Here is a 17,193-nt window from a genome sequence, read left to right as displayed (position 1 = left end):
TTTTAACAGTTCCGATATTTTGTTTTCTTGATTTATTGTAATCTGAATATAATCAATCCTCTCCTAAAAGAGGAAGCCAACTTCATTTTACTTATTTAGAGGTATGCAGAGTCCCTCTGCTGGTGTGTTCATGCATAGCTTGGGCATGAATCTGCACAAGGTGGTTTGCATTATTAATATGAATCTGAATGTCATCTTCTCTCATAGAAGTGATTTTGCATAATGCAAAATTAGAACTACCAGCAGGAAACTCAGGAAAATACAGTTTCATCTAAATCTTCAATAGCTTTTGTAAAACTGTCCTCTTAATAACTTTAAAGTCCCTATTAAATGGAGAGTTCTTTGACTGTATCGAGTTTGCTAGGAAATAATGTATATTTCCCTTTTCTGTTCTTCTAAAGGATATAGTAATTTAATGGTAGTGGATTGTAACTTGTTTATGATTATAGAATGGAAAACACCCTTTAAAAATATTATTCCTCTGGACTTATTGTAAGAACTCAGAAATAAGCATACCAGAGACTATAAGTATCTAACTGTATTATTCAGTAGAGTTTATTTAAACACTCTTCCCCATTCATTTATTTACTACATGTATCCTACCTGCCAGGTGCTGTGTTGTTGATACCTGTGTTCTTTGGCAAGGATCTGATTTAAATTGGATATAATCTTACCATCAAGCCATTCTAAAAGCGCTAAGGATTATTTTTATTAATAGAACAAGCCTAATAATTTTGGAGGGACTTGCATCTCACTAACATTTCTGTCCCTTTTGTGGGATTTCTTTTGGTGCCAGGAGGATTCAAATGCTAATTTGTTGGAAGTTATAGTTCATTGAGAAGCAGAATCAATTAGCCAACCCAGAAATATAAATGACAGTTTAATCAAGTGGTTTCAGAGTCAGATCTTCCAGGGCTAGTCTAATATAATCAAGCATTAAGGGCTGCAAATTGGAGATGACAGGTCCTAAGGGGGCTAACCACTGCTTATCTCCAACAGATCATAGTATGCAGTCTTCTCTACTCAAATTGCTGGATCTTCCCATTTTTGAAAAACCAGTAATCTGAATTTTGATGTAAAAAATTTTGTAGGTCAAGCAAAATCATCTGCAGGCCATGTCTAGAAATTCAGCAGTTTACAAATTCTGAAGTAAGCTCTCTGTTTGGTTGAAAGCAAAGTAATGAAGAAAATTTAAGGATTTGGGGGTGTGAAATTGGGGAGAGTGTCACAAAAAAGCAGGAATAGTTTACTTAAAAAAAATTAAAAGTATTCTACCAATTAGTTTTTTATTGAGTGAGGGACAGGAGCTTTATGTCAAGATTAATATTATTATTATTTTCTTTTTCTCTAAAAAGCATTTCAGCTGCAACAGAATTCAATTTCTGGGCATCTATTAATAAAGGAATACATTAAATATTAGTAGAGGACTATTTCTCTAAGTAAGTGTGGCAATGATTAGTAGTGACTTAGAAGATCTTTTTATGTCATACAGAGATTTCTTTTTGGTAATTAGGTATGGTATCTGTTTTTCTTAAGCTTTTCCTATGACTAGAGCATGGTCTTCAATGTGTTAACTGCTACTCATCAATGAGTAGTGAAACTAATTTAGTGGGTCATTACCACTTTAACAAAAAATGAAATAGAGAATAGGAAATATGAGTGCAGTTTCTATAGTAAAGGTGAATATTGTTTGATGGAACTGTCATATGTTTATATAACTTTATTATTAGGTTGGTGCAAATGTAACTGGTTTTTGCATTGTTGAAATTTGCTGTTTGATATTGAAATACATTCTTAATAAATGTGGTTATGGTTATACATCTTTTTAATGTGCATTTCTCGCTTTATGTTTTTTTGCTGATAACTACTTACTGTTTATTTTATATTTATTTTGGTCTATGAAAAAGATGCTAGAAAAAAGCAAACGAGCAATTTTCTTATTTGAGTTCAAAATGGGTCATAAAGCAGTGGAGATAATTTACATCAGAATGCATTTGGCCCAGGAACTGCTAACAAACGTGTAGCACATTTGTAGTTCAAGAACTTTCGCAAAGGAGATGAGAGCCTTGAAGGTGAGATGTGTGGTGACCAGCCATTGGAAGTTGACAATGACCAATTGAGAGGACCAACAAAGCTGATCCTCTTAAAACTACGTGAGAAATTGCCGAGGAACTCAGTGTCAGCCATTCTATGGTCATTCGGCATTTGAAGCAAATTGGAAAGGTGAAAAAGCTTGATAACGTGGGTACCTCATTAGCTGGCCAAAAATTTAAAAAATCATTGTTTTGAAGTGTTGTCTTCTCTTCTTCTCTTACTGTGCACAACAGTGACCCATTTCTTGATCAGATTGTGACTTGTGACGAGAAGTGGATTTTATGTGGTTGTTCAGCCAGCTCAGTGGTTGAACTGAGAAGAAACTCTAAAGCACTTCCCAAAGCCAGACTTGCACCAAAAATGGCCATGGTCACTGTCTGGTGGTGTTTCATCCACTCCAGCTTTCTGAATCCCGGTGAAACCATTATATCTGCAAAGTATGCTCAGCAAGTTGGTGAGATGCACCGAAAACTGCAGTACCTGCAGCTGGCTTTGGTCAACAGAAAGGACCCCATTCTTCTCTACAGCAACAACTGACTGCACGTTGTACAACCAACACTTCAAAAGTTGATTGAATTCACTACGAAGTTTTGCCTCATTTAGCATATTCGCCTAACCTCTCACAAACCGACTGCCACTTCTTTAAGCATCTCGACAACTTTTGCAGGGAAAATGCTTCCACAACCAGCAGGAGACAGAAAATGCTTTTTGAGAGTTTGTTAAATCCCAAAGCACAGATTTTTATGCTGCACAAAAAAGCAAGCTTATTTCTCATTGTTAAAAAAGTGTTGATTGTAATGTTTCCTATTTTGATTAATAAAGATGTGTTTGAGCCTAGTTATAATGATTTAAAATTTGTGGTTGAAAACCCCAGTTACTTTTGCACAAACCTAATGAATATGAAATTATATGTGTATATATTGGGTTGCAGGGTAAAATATATTTCTTACTGAGAGTCCCTGTTAAAAAAGTGAATTAAAAAATGACTGTGGTTATAGACAGTAAACTTCCTCTGAAGATGCCTCACCTCTCCCTTATATGCAAGTCAGTGGCTCCTGGCCTTTTGTCAAAGTGATCCTGGTAGACTTCAGTGTCTGAAAGCAATCTTGGGCTATCAGGAATGTAAAAGACACAGAGATGTGATTGAAGGACTGCATATTTCTTCCTGTTTAACTTACAATCTTCTGCCTTTGGGTTTTTTTTTTTTTTTTTCATAAACAGATTTAGTTTTCTTTTCCATCAATCATTTTTACTAATTTATATTATCATCTCTCTAACTTTCTGCCTGTCATTTTATCAGTACCATTATTAGATTATAAATAATAATAGGTAATAAAATAGGATAAGAGGTTTTAATAATAATATATTCTAAAATATCAAGATTTTGAAAATCAAGGAGAGACTAAATACTATTTCAGCTTGAAGGAGATTGTAGACACATAGCAATTACATAAAACTCATTGTTAGCTGAATTCAGTATTAAAGACATTATAGGAACAATTAGTAAAACTTAAATGAGATCTGAGTGTTAGAATATAATATATCAATATAATATCAAACCCAGGTCTCCTGCATTGTGGGCGGATTCTTTACCAGCTGAGCCACAAGGGAAGCCCATAATATCGATATTATTATATATTACAAAAATTTTTATTTTCAGGGCTGTTGCAAAGAAGGCTCATAGTACAATCCAAAAAATTAAAAAGGAGGGGAAGATGTCTGAGTGCCTGTTAAAAGCTTTGCTGAACTGTAAGACTTTTGAAGAACTAGAACATGTGGTAAGGAACCCTTTTTATTTAATGTAATACCTACCTGAATATATTATAATTTGTGTCTTTTTATAGTTAAAAAATAGCCAGAAGTAAAAAGCCCCAGAGTCATCAGCCACCATCATTATTCAACAAAATATTCTTCATTCAGTAAACATTTTTTAAGCCTTTCTTTTTGTGCTAGGCACTTGGATTTACAAAGATGACTAACATATAGTCCTTGTCTTCAAGAAATTCCCAGTCGGGTAAGAAAAAAGAGTGGGTAACAGAAGTGAGAAGCTTGAGGGAGAGTGCTAAGCTGGAGACACAGATGTGAATGTCTTCAGCATGTAGTTGGTATTTGGAGCCATGAAAATGGAAGATTTCACTCACGGGAAGATCATAGGGTAAGCAGGTCAGGGTAGACCATTGAAGAAAACTAACTTTTGAAGCATGGGTAGAGGAAGGGATAGCCTAAGAAGGAGACATGAAAAGAATAGTGAGAGAAGTATGAAGAGAATCAGGAGATAAGGTACCCATAGGATAGAGGCAGAGAGTCATAGAAGGAGGCAATGATCAGTGGTTAAGTAATTAAATAGAGCAGGGAGTTTGGGCAAGATAAGGACTGAAAAATGTTTATTTGGTAATTAGGGGATCATTATGGCTCTTTGTGATACCACTTTCAGCAAGGTGTATGGAAAGAGAAGCCAGGTGGAGGTGGGTTGAGTAGTGAATATATACTCAGAAGTAGAAGCATTGTGTGTGGACATGTTTTAGAGGAGCTTGCTTGAGTTGAGAACTTGTAGTCCTTGCACCCCAAGCACTGAGTTTGTAAAGGGAATGAATCCAAGCAAATAGCTAACTGTGAGCATGTAGGAGAAGGGAGAAGGCAATGGCACTCCACTCCAGTATTCTTGCCTGGAGAATCCCAGGGACGGGGGAGCCTGGTGGGCTGCTGTCTATGGGGTCGCACAGAGTCGGAGACGACTCAAGTGACTTAGCAGCAGCAAGCATGTAGGAAAGTATAAAGCATTTGATAAGGAATAACTTTTTATACAACTTGTGTTCTTTGTTAGTATTATTCCTCTCTGAAGGAAGAAGAAAGAGTTGAAAAGAGGATGTCTTTAGCATTCTTGCATGTCCTCTCATTTTGTGTCCTAATTTTAACTTTTTCTTTTTAAAATTAATTGATTTGGTATGTTTTCTGATTTTTTACCCTAGTCAGCGCCATATAAAACTGGGAGCAAAGGCACCAAAGCCCAGAGAGCAAAGCAGCTGGGATTAGAAGGAGCAGCCAGGACACTGCTGGAGAATCCGGGGGAGCTGAGTCTGCTCTCTTATATTAAACCCAATGTGAAAGGTACTTAATTGTTTAAAGAGGTCTCTCCTGTTTCTTTTCTAATTTAAAAACTTAGGTAAAAAAATTGGTTCATTAAGTAACACAAAAGAATAGTATAGCATATAAAGGGAAAATTATTCTAATAAAACAAATCCCAGTATATCTTTCTTAGCCATTTAGCTTTCCTTTTTCGATAAAGTGCCTGTTCTTATCTTTTGCTCATTTTTCTGTTGTGTTGTTTCTCTTTTTTCTTATTAATTTGTGAGTATTTTTTAGATATTCTCTCTCGGAGTTATGTGTGTTACAGATCTTTTCTCCCAACTTGTATCTTCTCTTTTCACTTTGTTTATGCTATCTTTTGGTAAATAGAGTCTTAGTTTTATCATAGTTAATTTATTTATCTTCAATTTTATTAATCTTTTAAGATAATTGTTTTTTTTTCTTTTTAAAGAATTCCCTTTGCATCCAAGATTATACAGATACTCCTATATTCTTTTAAAACCTTTATCCTATTTCTAAAAACTTATAAAAATTTTACAATTGAAAAGTCATATCTACTCTTTAGAAATAATTTCAACAATTCAGACAGACATTAATTGTAAAAGAAAGTCCTACTCCCACACGTCTGCTCTCCAGGAGTAAAATGCTTGTCTTTTTCTGAAGTGTATCTTCTTATCTCAGTGTGTGTACATGTACAGGAAAGGATGAAAGAGGAAAGGGGTAAAGGAGAGATATTTCTAAGAAAAACCCAAGAAAAGTGACAAATGATACATGTCAGGGTGTGTTGGTTTTATTGTCAAAATGAGCCTTGAAGTGAGAGCTTTTTAAGTAAGAGTGATGGCTTTTTTTAGGGAGTGCTCTGATAGGATTGAATTGGGAGATTGATGCTCTAGTGATCACTACTCTCATTCTGGTTCTTTTTGACCTTCTGTTCTTCAGGCTGGGAGATTGTCTGTAGGGGGCAGTCTCTGATAACAAAATCTGCAGGATGTACTAAACTGTAGAGAAGCAGCGTACTGAAACCTGTGTTTTTTTTAAAATAATCTGGCAAATACGGATTTGCAGTTGGGAGAATTGAGTATGTGTGTCTGTGAAAATATGAATATCTGCTCATACCCAAATACACCCACCTTAATATCTGTACTGAAAAGGGCAGTAATAAGAAAAAGCAAATTTGTATTATTTGAATTTAGAAATGGATTGAAATGAGTAAAATTCAAGTTTAATTTTTAATGTGTATTTCTCATTATATTTTCAAATGGTTACAACTTTAATATTTTAATGTTAGCTGCAACTGTTTAACCAAGCATTGAGGTTAGCCACAGTGGAAACTGTCTGAGCCCAGTGTTAGTATGTTTTATTATACATGTTGGAGCTTTCAAAATGTTAGATGCACCATGATTTATGGTTTGTTTTATTTTTTATCTTCTGGTCTGTTTCCTTTCCTTCTACTCTTCACCTCCTCTGGTACTGAATACATTCCTATTCAGTATGTTTGATAACCTTGTATCTTTTACTTGTCCTATGGGGTGATGCTCATGCACTATCTGAAGATCGGTACTAGGAGTACTTCTGATAATGGGGTAGGTCAGGCCCAGCACAGTTACACATACCAGAACCCATCTAGCACACATACCAGAACTTTTCTGTTTGCTTTTCTCCCTTTTTCTTTTACTCTAATCACAAACGTAGTATTGTAATCAATTCTAAACAACTTTGAATTGCTTTTCAAAGTTTGCTTGGAATGTTTTTCCCTTCTGTCTCTTCCTTCTTTACGCTACATACATCCTCTTGATCACTCTCTGTTCCTTACTATTTTTCCAAATAAGTATTTTCCTTATTCCCATCATCCCTCAAAGAAGTATTTCAGAAACCAAATATTTCAGTATCACCACCCCCCCCAACATAGGAGGCACTTTTAATTACTACAGACCAACAAGAATTGGTCTGAAAGAAAGATAGGCTGTGTTGCAAATGGACTGTATCCTAGAAGATCCAGAATATCCCTCTATAAGGAGGAGTGGCTAATCACCCCTTTGTAAGTAAGATGAGGTGGTGTTAGTGCAGATAAGCTGAGAAGTGGCCAGTTTTTTAATTTTGGAGGTTTGAAGAGTGTGTGGCTCTGCAAGCCACTGCAAGGCAAGGGATATGATTTTCTGGTTCTCTGGACATTATTTTCTCCTGATTTTACTGAGATGCTAAACTTTTTGAACTCTTGTTATCCTTGGCTATATTAAGCCCCAATGAACAATTCTCTCTGATGAGACAAGGTGCTTTTTTTAAAACACACAAGACTCTCTTCCAATTCTCTCTCCCTAGTTGGACTGAGATGGGAGTTTGTAATTTGGATGAGCTCTTGGAATGGCTGAATGTTTCTACCTACTGTTAAGCACTCTGGCTCTGAGGTAGTTCAATGTACCTCCCTACCAATGGTTTTTTTAAGCTTTAATGAGTATCAGAATCATCTGGGATGCTTTGTAAAACAATAAAATGCCACAGTCTAGAATCTATATTTTTAGCAAGTATGTAATATAATTTTATTTTAGGGTCCTTAGACTATACAATCCATTGTTCTAGAGCTTTTGAATAATTTTAATTACATATGGTTCATTAAATACATAAGGTTTACAAACTGCATCTCCCTCAATGATGTGAACTTTTCAAAAACTGTTTTAATCGCCAAATATATAATTTCGTCTTTCTGTTCTCTCTCATTAATTGATCTCATTGTAGATTCCCCCTTTACTACTGACTTCTCACCCTGGTAGTCTCATTAAACTTTGAGTGATGATACTCTGAGGTACTTTTGGACTCCAGGAATGAGTGCATAGTGAGTAGTTTTCTAGGATAAAGACTGTCTAGCAAGAAAGCTAACACAGAACAGACATCTACTGACTGCTTACTATGTGCCATAGCTGTTCAAAGTTCTTATATACATAGCCTTCCACCTATCAGATTGTTCCTGCAAATTGCCTCCTAGGGAAATTCTCTTAAAATCTAAACAGGATACCTATTGATTTCAGTTACCAAATTTCCTTGAAATAAATGCAATTACATCAGTAGTTAAGATCAGTTATCATAATGCGACCCAACAAGACATTTCCTCTTTATTAATTATTCTGTAAGTCTGTCCTCCTGCTCTCTTTGTCTTTTGTACCTGTTACTCATTAAATTTGTGCTCTTAGAAAAACATGATACTCAGTGCTAGTGTAATTGAAGCTTTAATGCAAGAAAAAGCTTTAATGGAAATGGAACAATAAAGACAAAAGAAAGAAAGGAATGCATTGCAAATGATTTCTTGGTATATAAGCTGATATTGCAGGGACCATGATATACAAGACACACTGCTGTAAATTAGCAAACTGAAAGCACTCGGAGAGAACTTAACATACCATTCGTAGACAGTTCAGCTGTAAAGATGAATAGCCATATAATGACTCTTGTTTTGTGCTTATTTGAGATTTGAGACCTATTTCAAATAGGTCATTGAAAATGTGAATAAATGCCTCATAAACAAAATTAGGATATTAATAAAATTCCTTGTAAAGGAGAATTTTTATAACTGGAATGAAGTAGTATACCTTGGGATATTACTATTAATATGCATTTCCTATAACCACACTTAATATTTGTAAATAGTTCATGAAGTAGATACTATTATTACCATTTTTATAGGAATCTGAGGCACAGAGAGGACAAGTAACTTACCCAGCACACATTTGGTAGATGGTGGAGCCAGGGTTAGATCAGGCACCTGGCTCCAGACTTGCATTTTTTTACCACTAGGTTATATGGTATGTTAAGGCCCTGTATTACTGTTTTTGGAGGCTTGTTTTCAATGCTGAGGGAAGCTTGTCACTGCTATGATACTTTTCTGTCTAAAATTTGTCGATTTAAGGTTTTATTTTGACTGGAAAAAATTTATTGTGATTTAATTATAGATTTAAAAACCAATCTCTAGTTCTTGCTTTTGTTTTCCTTCTTACCCTTCTCCTAAAGGGCTTTCAGCGCTCCAGGATATTGAAACAGGAGTGCAGCATATTTTAGCAGACATGATTGCTAAAGACAAAGACACACTTGACTTCATTCGGAAATTGTGAGTAACTTTGGGAGAGTTTTCTGCTCTGTGGACACATGCTGTTAAGGGTTGCACAGTTAGTGCTAATTCCAGTGCTCATTAAAACTTTACTTTCAGACTTTAAAACTTTGTAAAATTTTTTTAGTAGCAGAATTCTTTGTTCAAATAACAGAACCCGAGTACATGAAACAGATAAAAGTAAAGTTGTTTTAATTGAATTCTGGGCATGGATCCTGGAACTCTGCCTGTTCATCCTCCTTATTCTGAAGCACCTCAGCAGAGGCCTCTGAGGAACATGGTTTAAAAACCACTGCCTAGTGCAGTGTATGCTAGAGAGCAATTCATAACTATTTAGAGTGGGTGGCATTGCTTTTTAAGCAAATTGTGATGTATGTACTTCATTTTATAATATCTCATTTCTAGTATTTACCAGTGGTTGGATTACCTTGGAAATGTGTAATATCAGGTATGGATAAATGTGATGACCTCAAAATGAATTTTAGGTGATGGAGAGAGCAGCTTATCCATATTATCACACCAATTTATAAGAAAGTAAAACCTTTTGACCTAGACACTACTTGGGTTTATGGATTTTATGCCTTCTAAAAAAAAGACATTGCTTAAAAACCCTATTTTTAGGTACTCTGTCTTTCCTTTTCTTCTGTATATCGAAAGACAGTTTTGATCTTTTTTTGCAGAGGTCTGTTCTTCCTCCCTCTCAACGTCTCTAGCTGTGTGAACTGTGCAGAGGAGAGCAAAGGTGGAGATGAACCAGTTGACTACTGTTGCTTATCAGGGTTTTTGTTGATATAAGGGAGAAAAATTTTCTGTTTTCTCAGTGGCCCTCACAGAAATGAGCTGAAGTAGAAGAACTGCCCAGGTTTTTAAGTGTGTTTTTATAAGTAATCATACTGCTGAAATTTGGTTCAATTTCGTAAATTGTCGTTGGAAGCTGTCCTGACATATTATCGTTTCCCCTCTTTTTAGCTTTTAATTGGTTCTGACTCCCTAACTCAGTGATTAGAAAATGATGATATCTAGGCCAGAGTTATTGGTCTCTTGGCTAACTGCAGGTAGTATCTAAACTCATTTAGATATTTTACAGGAGGACTGGGTTGATATATAAATAGATTTGTGCTGTGCTAGATATGTGAGACCTATGCTAGCATGAATAAGTGAGGAGTCCTTTTTTCATGGGTCAATATCATTTTTATAGTTGAGCATCATATTAAAAAAATCTTACTTGGTAATTCTCATTTAGTTTTTTGCTCATCTTATTTCTCTGTATAATGTGTTTCTTTACTGAAATACATGTTAATAACTACTTGTGGTTGAATACTTGTGTATCTGAACAGGTGCCAAGATAGATATATTCATATCCAGTCATCTTTGGCAAAAGTGTCCTCAAAAAAAGTAAATGAAAAAGATATTGATAAGTTTCAGCTCTATCAAAACTTCTCATGCAATATAAGAAACATCCAACATCATCAGGTAAATCAGGAAACTGCTTATTCATGCTGATAATAGTAATAATGATAATTCTTCAGATTCATTTATTACTTTTTTTACTAACAACTTAAAGAATTTTCAATCAGCTGTTTTCTTTTTTCCTTCATATAAATTTTTATAATTTTCTTATATCCTCTGCATTTCACAAATGGGAATCTCAAGACCCACAGAAGTTAGTAAATGACACTGAGAATTATTAGCAGAGCTAACAATATAACACTAGGTATCTTGGCTCTCTGGCAGGTGATCTTTCTTATTAGACTTTCCTTCCCAAGAAAAGATTTGATCTGGATATGAGCTCAATTCTGGATCCTTTCCATCTGAAATATGAATTAGAGATACCTGATTTAGAATAAAGTATGAGAAATCTCTCCTAGTTATATAAATTATAGTCATTATATCTATCTTTTAATCTCATTTTTCATTTTACTAATTCTTATCCTAATTGTAGTTACAGGTTATATAGCTACATGTGAATGTTGCTTTAACTTGTAGAACAAATTTTTTTTTTACAAACCAATAATACAGTAACACTAACTTTTATATTTACCTGTGTAGCTATCTTTACCACTGTTCTTTACTTCTTTGTATGCTTTTGAGTTACTATCTAGATTTTATTTCAGCCTGGAGGACTTCCTGTTATGTTTCAAGTAGGGTGGGTCAACCCCCTCAGATTTTGTTTTTCTGGAAAAATCTTCAGTTCAGTTCAGTTCAGTCGCTCAGTCGTGTCTGACTCTTTGCGACCCCGTGAATCGCAGCACCCCAGGCCTCCCTGTCCATCATCATCTCCCAGAGTTCACCCAGACTCAACGTCCATCGAGTCCGTGATGCCATCCAGCCATCTCATCCTCTGTCGTCCCCTTCTCCTCCTGCCCCGAATCCTTCCCAGCATCAGAGTCTTTTCCAATGAGTCAACTCTTCGCATGAGGTGTCCAAAGTACTGGAGCTTCAGCTTTAGCATCATTCCTTCCAAAGAAATCCCAGGGTTGATCTCCTTCAGGATGGACTGGTTGGATCTCCTTGCAGTCCAAGGGACTCTCAAGAGTCTTCTCCAACACCACAGTTCAAACGCATCAATTCTTTGGTACTCAGCCTTCTTCACAGTCCAACTCTCACATCCATACATGACCACAGGAAAAACCATAGCCTTGACTAGACGGACCTTAGTTGGCAAAGTAATGTCTCTGCTTTTGAATATACTATCTAGGTTGGTCATAACTTTTCTTCCAAGGAGTAAGTGTCTTTTAATTTCATGGCTGCAGTCACCATCTGCAGTGATTTTGGAGCCCTCAAAAATAAAGTCTCACACTGTTTCTACTGTTTCCCCATCTATTTCCCATGAAGTGATGGGACCAGATGCCATGATCTTTGTTTTCTGAATGTTGAGCTTTAAGCCAACTTTTTCACTCTCTTCTTTCACTTTCACCAAGAAGCTTTTTAGTTTCTCTTCACTCTCTGCCAAAGGGGTGGTGTCATCTGCATATCTGAGGTTATTGCTGTTTCTCCCGGCAATCTTGATTCCAGCTTGTGTTTCTTCCAGTCCAGTGTTTCTCATGATGTACTCTGCATAGAAGTTAAATAAGCAGGGTGACAATATACAGCCTTGATGTACTCCTTTTCCTATTTGGAACCAGTCTGTTGTTCCATGTCCAGTTCTAACTGTTGCTTCCTAACCTGCATACAGATTTCTCAAGAGGCAGGTCAGGTGGTCTGGTATTCCCATCTCTTTCAGAATTTTCCACAGTTTATTGTGATCCACACAGTCAAAGGCTTTGGCATAGTCAATAAAGCAGAACTGGAACTCTCTTGCTTTTTCCATGATCCAGTGGATGTTGGCAATTTGATCTCTGGTTCCTTTGCCTTTTCTAAAACCAGCTTGATTTTTAGTTGTGATAAAATACATATAACATAAGCTTTACTATCTTAACTATTTTTAAGGGTACAGTTTAGTAATGTTAAGTATATTGACATTATTGTGCAACCAATCTCCAGGTTTTTCGGGTTTTTTTGTCTTGCAAAACAGCTTTTGTGAATGTAGAATTCTTGGTTGACAGTTTTTTCTTTCAGCACTTTGAATATGTCATCCCACTATCTTCTGACATACATGGTTTTGATGAGAAATCAGCTGTTAATCTTACTGAGCCTTTGCATATGATGAATTACTTTTCTTCTTCATTCAAGATTCTCTTTAACTTTTGACTATTTGTCTTGCTGTGGATCTCCAAGTTTATTCTTCTTGAAGTTTGTTGTGATTCTTGGTTGTATAGATAGATGTTTTTCATCAAAATTGGGAAAATTATGGCCATTATTTTTTCAAATATTCTTTGAGCCCTTTTCTCTCCTGAGTTTCCTGTTAAATGTATGTTGGCATGCTTTAGAGTCTCTTAGGCTCTGTTCATTTCTTTTCTTTCTTCTTCTCAGACTGTAATCTCAATTGACATATCTTCAAGTTGATTATTCTCTTTGTTCAAATTGACTATTGAAACCCTTAAGTAAAATTTTCATTTCAGTCATTATATTTCTTTGCTCAGGAATTTCTCTGGTTCTTTTTTATGATTCCCGATTCTATTGATATTCTGTATGTGTTGGGACAACATTCTCATGGTTTCTTTTAGGTCTCTGTCTATGATTTCCTTTAACTGAGCATGTTTATAGCAGTTTCAGTTCAGTTCAGTTCACTTGCTCAGTTGTGTCCAACCCCATGGACTGAAGCACTCCAGGCCTCCCTGTCCATCACCAACTCCCAGAGTTTACCCAAATTCATGTCCATCGAGTCGGTGATGCCATCCAACCATCTCATCCTCTGTCGTCCCCTTCTCCTCCCATCTTCAATCTTTCCCAGCATCAGGGTGTTTTCAAAAAGTCAGTTCTTTGCATCAGGTGGCCAAAGTATTGGAGTTTCAGCTTCAACATCAATCCCTCCAATGAACACTCAGGACTGATCTCCTTTAGGATGGACTGGTTGGATCTCCTGGCAATCCAAGGGACTTTCAAAAGTCTTCTCCAGCACCACCAGTTCAGAAGCATTAATTCTTCAGTGCTCAGCTTTCTTTATAGTCCAACTCTTACATCCATACATGACAACTGTGTGTCATACAAGTCTGTTGGCACCAGTTTCCAACATTTGCTGACTTTGTGTCTCTTATGTTACATTTTCATAATTCTCACAATATTTAAAAAAAAATTTAAATGTTGTTATAGTGATCTGTGATCTTGGATGTTACTATTGTAATTGTTTTGGGGTGCCACAACCACACCTGTATAAGACAGCAAACTGAATTGATAAGTGCTATCTGTGTTCTGACTGCTCCACCAGTCAACTGTCCCCCTTTCTGTCTCTTCCTTGGACCTCACTATTTCCTGAGATACAATAATATTGACATTAGGCCATTTATAATTATCCTACAGTGGCCCCTATGTGTTCAAATGAAAGGAGGAGTTGCACATCTCTCACTTTAAATCAAAAACTAGAAATGATTAAGTTTAGTGAGGAAAAACAAGCCAAAAGCTGAGATAGGCCACTGTCTAGCCTCTTGTGCCAAATAGGCAGCCAAGTTGTGAATGCAAAGGATACATTCTTGAAGGAAACTGAAAGTGTTACTCTAAAAAACAAAGAATGATAAGAAAGTAAAGCAGCCTTTTGATGATATCAAGAAATTTTCAGTAGTCTAGATAAAAGATCAAAGCAGCAGTAACACTTCCTTAAGTCAAAGCCTAATCCAGAGCATGGGCCAAGCTATCTTTAACTCTGTGAAGACTGAAAGTTGAGGAGGCTGCAGAAGAAGAGTTTGAAACTAGCAGAGGTTGGTTCATGAAAAGAAGGTTTAAGGAAAGAAGCAATCTTCATAACTTAAAGTGCAAAGTGGGGACTTCCCTGGTGGTGCAGTGGTTAGGACTCCATGCTTCCACTGCAGGGGGCACAGATTCAGTCCCTGGCTGGTGAAATAAGACCTTGTGTGCTATTCAACTCAACCAAAAAAAGAAAAGAAAAAAGGTGAAACAGCACATGCTAATGTAGAAGCTGCAACAAGTTATCCAGAAAATCTAGCTAAGATAATTAATGAAGGTAGCTACAATAAGCAACAGATTTTCATTATAGATAAGAAACAGCCTTATACTTGAGGAAGATGCCATCTAGGACTTTCATAGCTAGAGAGGAAAAAAATGCCTGGCTTCAAAGCTTCAAAGGATACGGTCTCTCTTGTTAGGGACTAATGCAGCTGGTGACTTGAAATTGAAGCCAATGCTCTATAAATGGAACAACAAAGAAAGCCAGGATAACAGCACATCTGCTTACAACATGGTTTGCTGAATAGTTTAAGCCTACAGTTGAGTTCTACTGCTCAGGAATAAAGATGCCTTTCAAAATATTATTGCTCATTCACAATGCACCTGGTCACCCAAGAGTTCTGATGGAGATGTACAATGAGATTAATGTTTTCATGCCTGCTAATGCAGCATCCACTCTGCAAGGAGTAATTTTGATTATCAAGTCTTGTTATTTATGAAATGCATTTCAGAAGACTATAGGTGTTATAGAAAATCCTCTGATGGATTTGGGCAAAGTAAATTGAAAACCTCTAGATAAGATTAAAAAAATGAAGATCATGGCATCTGGTCACATCACTTCATGGCAAATAGATGGGAAAACAATGGAAACAGTGACAGACTTTATTTTGGGGGGGCTCCAAAATCACTGCAGACTGTGACTGGAGCCATGAAATTAGAAGACGCTTGGTCCTTGGAAGAAAAGCTATGACAAACCTAGATAGCATATTAAAAAGCAGAGACATCACTTTGCCGACAAAGGTCCATCTAATCAAAGCTATGGTTTTTCCAGTAGTCATGTATGGATGTGAGAGTTGGACCACAAAGAAGGCTGAGCACTGAAGACTTGATGCTTTTGTATTGTGGTGTTGGAGAAGACTCTTGAGAGTCCCTTGGACTGCAAGGAGATCAAACCAGTCAATCCTAAGGAAATCAACCCTGAATATTCATTGTAAGGACTGATGCTGAAGCTGAAGCTTCAGTACTATTTTGGCCACCTGATGTGAAGAGCTGGAAAAGACCCTAATGCTGGGAAAGATAGAAGGCAGGAGGAGAAGGAGACAACAAACAGAGGATGAGATGGTTGGATGGCATCACTGACTCGATGGACATGAGTTTGAGCAAGCTCCAGGAGATGGTGAAGGACAGGGAAGCCTGAAGTGCTGCAGTCAATGGGGTCTCAAAGAGTTGGACACAACTGAGCGACTGAACAACAAGAAAGGATTCACCATTCTAGATGCCATTAAGACCATTTGTGATTCATGGAAAGAGAGATGATGTCAATGTTAATAGGAATTTGGAAGAAGTTGATTTCGGTCTTTATGGGTGACTTTAAAGGGTTCAAGATTTCAGTGAAGGAAATAACTGAAGCTATGATAGAAATAGCAAGAAAGCTAGAATTAGAAGTAGAGCCTAAAGATGTGAAAGAATTGTTATCATCTTGTTACTTAACTAATGGACGAGGAATTACTTTTTATGGATGAGCAAAGAAAGATGTTTCTGTGAGATGGAATCTGCTCCTGGTACAGATGTTGGAAAGATTGTTCAGATGGCAACAAATGATTTATTAATAGAATGTTACATCAGCTTTGTTGAGAAAGCAGTGTCAGGTTTTGAGGGGATTGATTCCAGGTTCTACTGTGGGTAAAATGCTGTCAGCATTTGCCTGTTACAGAGAAATTGCTCCTGAAAGGAAGGATCAATTGATGTGGCAAACTTCATTGTTGTCTTATTTTAAGAAATTGTCATAGCCACCCCAATCTTCTGCAGCCACCATCCAGATCATTCAGCAGCCATCAACACTGAGGGAAGACCCTCCACTAACAAAAAGATTATGACTTGCTGAAGGTTCAGATGAGAATTAATATTATTTAGCAATGAAGTATTTAACATTTTAAAAAAATATTTATTGAAGTATAGTTGTATAATTTTATATAAATTGCAGGTTACATATATCAATTCACAAATTTTAAAGGTTTATGCTCCATTTATAGTCATTATAAAATATTGGTTATATTCCCTGTGTTGTATAGTATATCCTTGTAGCTTATTTTATACATAGTAGTTTGTAACCCTTTAAAAAAAAATTGTCTATTTTTATTTCATTCTTTTGACTGCCCTGGATCTTTGTTGTGGCATGTAGGCTTTCTCTAATAGTAGAGAGCAGGAGCTACTCTTTGTTGTGGTGTAAGGACTTCGCACTGTGGTGACTTCTCTTGTTGTGGAGGATGGGCTCTAGAGCCCTAGCTCAGTAGCTGTGCACACAGACTTAGTTGCTCCATGGCACGTGGGATCCTCCTGGACCAGCAGTTGAACCCACGTACCCTGCTTTGGCAGGTGAATTCTTAACTACTAGACCACCAGGGAAGTCCCTAGTT

General features: G+C 36.6%; 1 protein-coding gene across 3 annotated transcripts in view; it reads left to right on the top strand.

Annotated features, from left to right (window-relative positions):
- Positions 1 to 17,193, top strand: part of SRBD1 (S1 RNA binding domain 1) — a 226,052-nt gene that overhangs the window by 23,089 nt on the left and 185,770 nt on the right. For all 3 annotated transcript variants that reach the window (XM_005686560.3, XM_005686559.2, XM_013967606.2), the window contains exons 6-9: positions 3,755 to 3,872; positions 5,064 to 5,202; positions 9,181 to 9,277; positions 10,615 to 10,750. In XM_005686560.3, the coding sequence (XP_005686617.3) occupies positions 3,755 to 3,872; positions 5,064 to 5,202; positions 9,181 to 9,277; positions 10,615 to 10,750 (490 nt within the window). The remainder of the gene's footprint in view (positions 1 to 3,754; positions 3,873 to 5,063; positions 5,203 to 9,180; positions 9,278 to 10,614; positions 10,751 to 17,193) is intronic.

This window comes from Capra hircus, chromosome 11, assembly GCF_001704415.2.
Source record: "Capra hircus breed San Clemente chromosome 11, ASM170441v1, whole genome shotgun sequence".
Classification (NCBI taxonomy): Eukaryota; Metazoa; Chordata; class Mammalia; order Artiodactyla; family Bovidae; genus Capra; species Capra hircus.
This window is presented reverse-complemented; position numbering and strand designations above follow the sequence as displayed.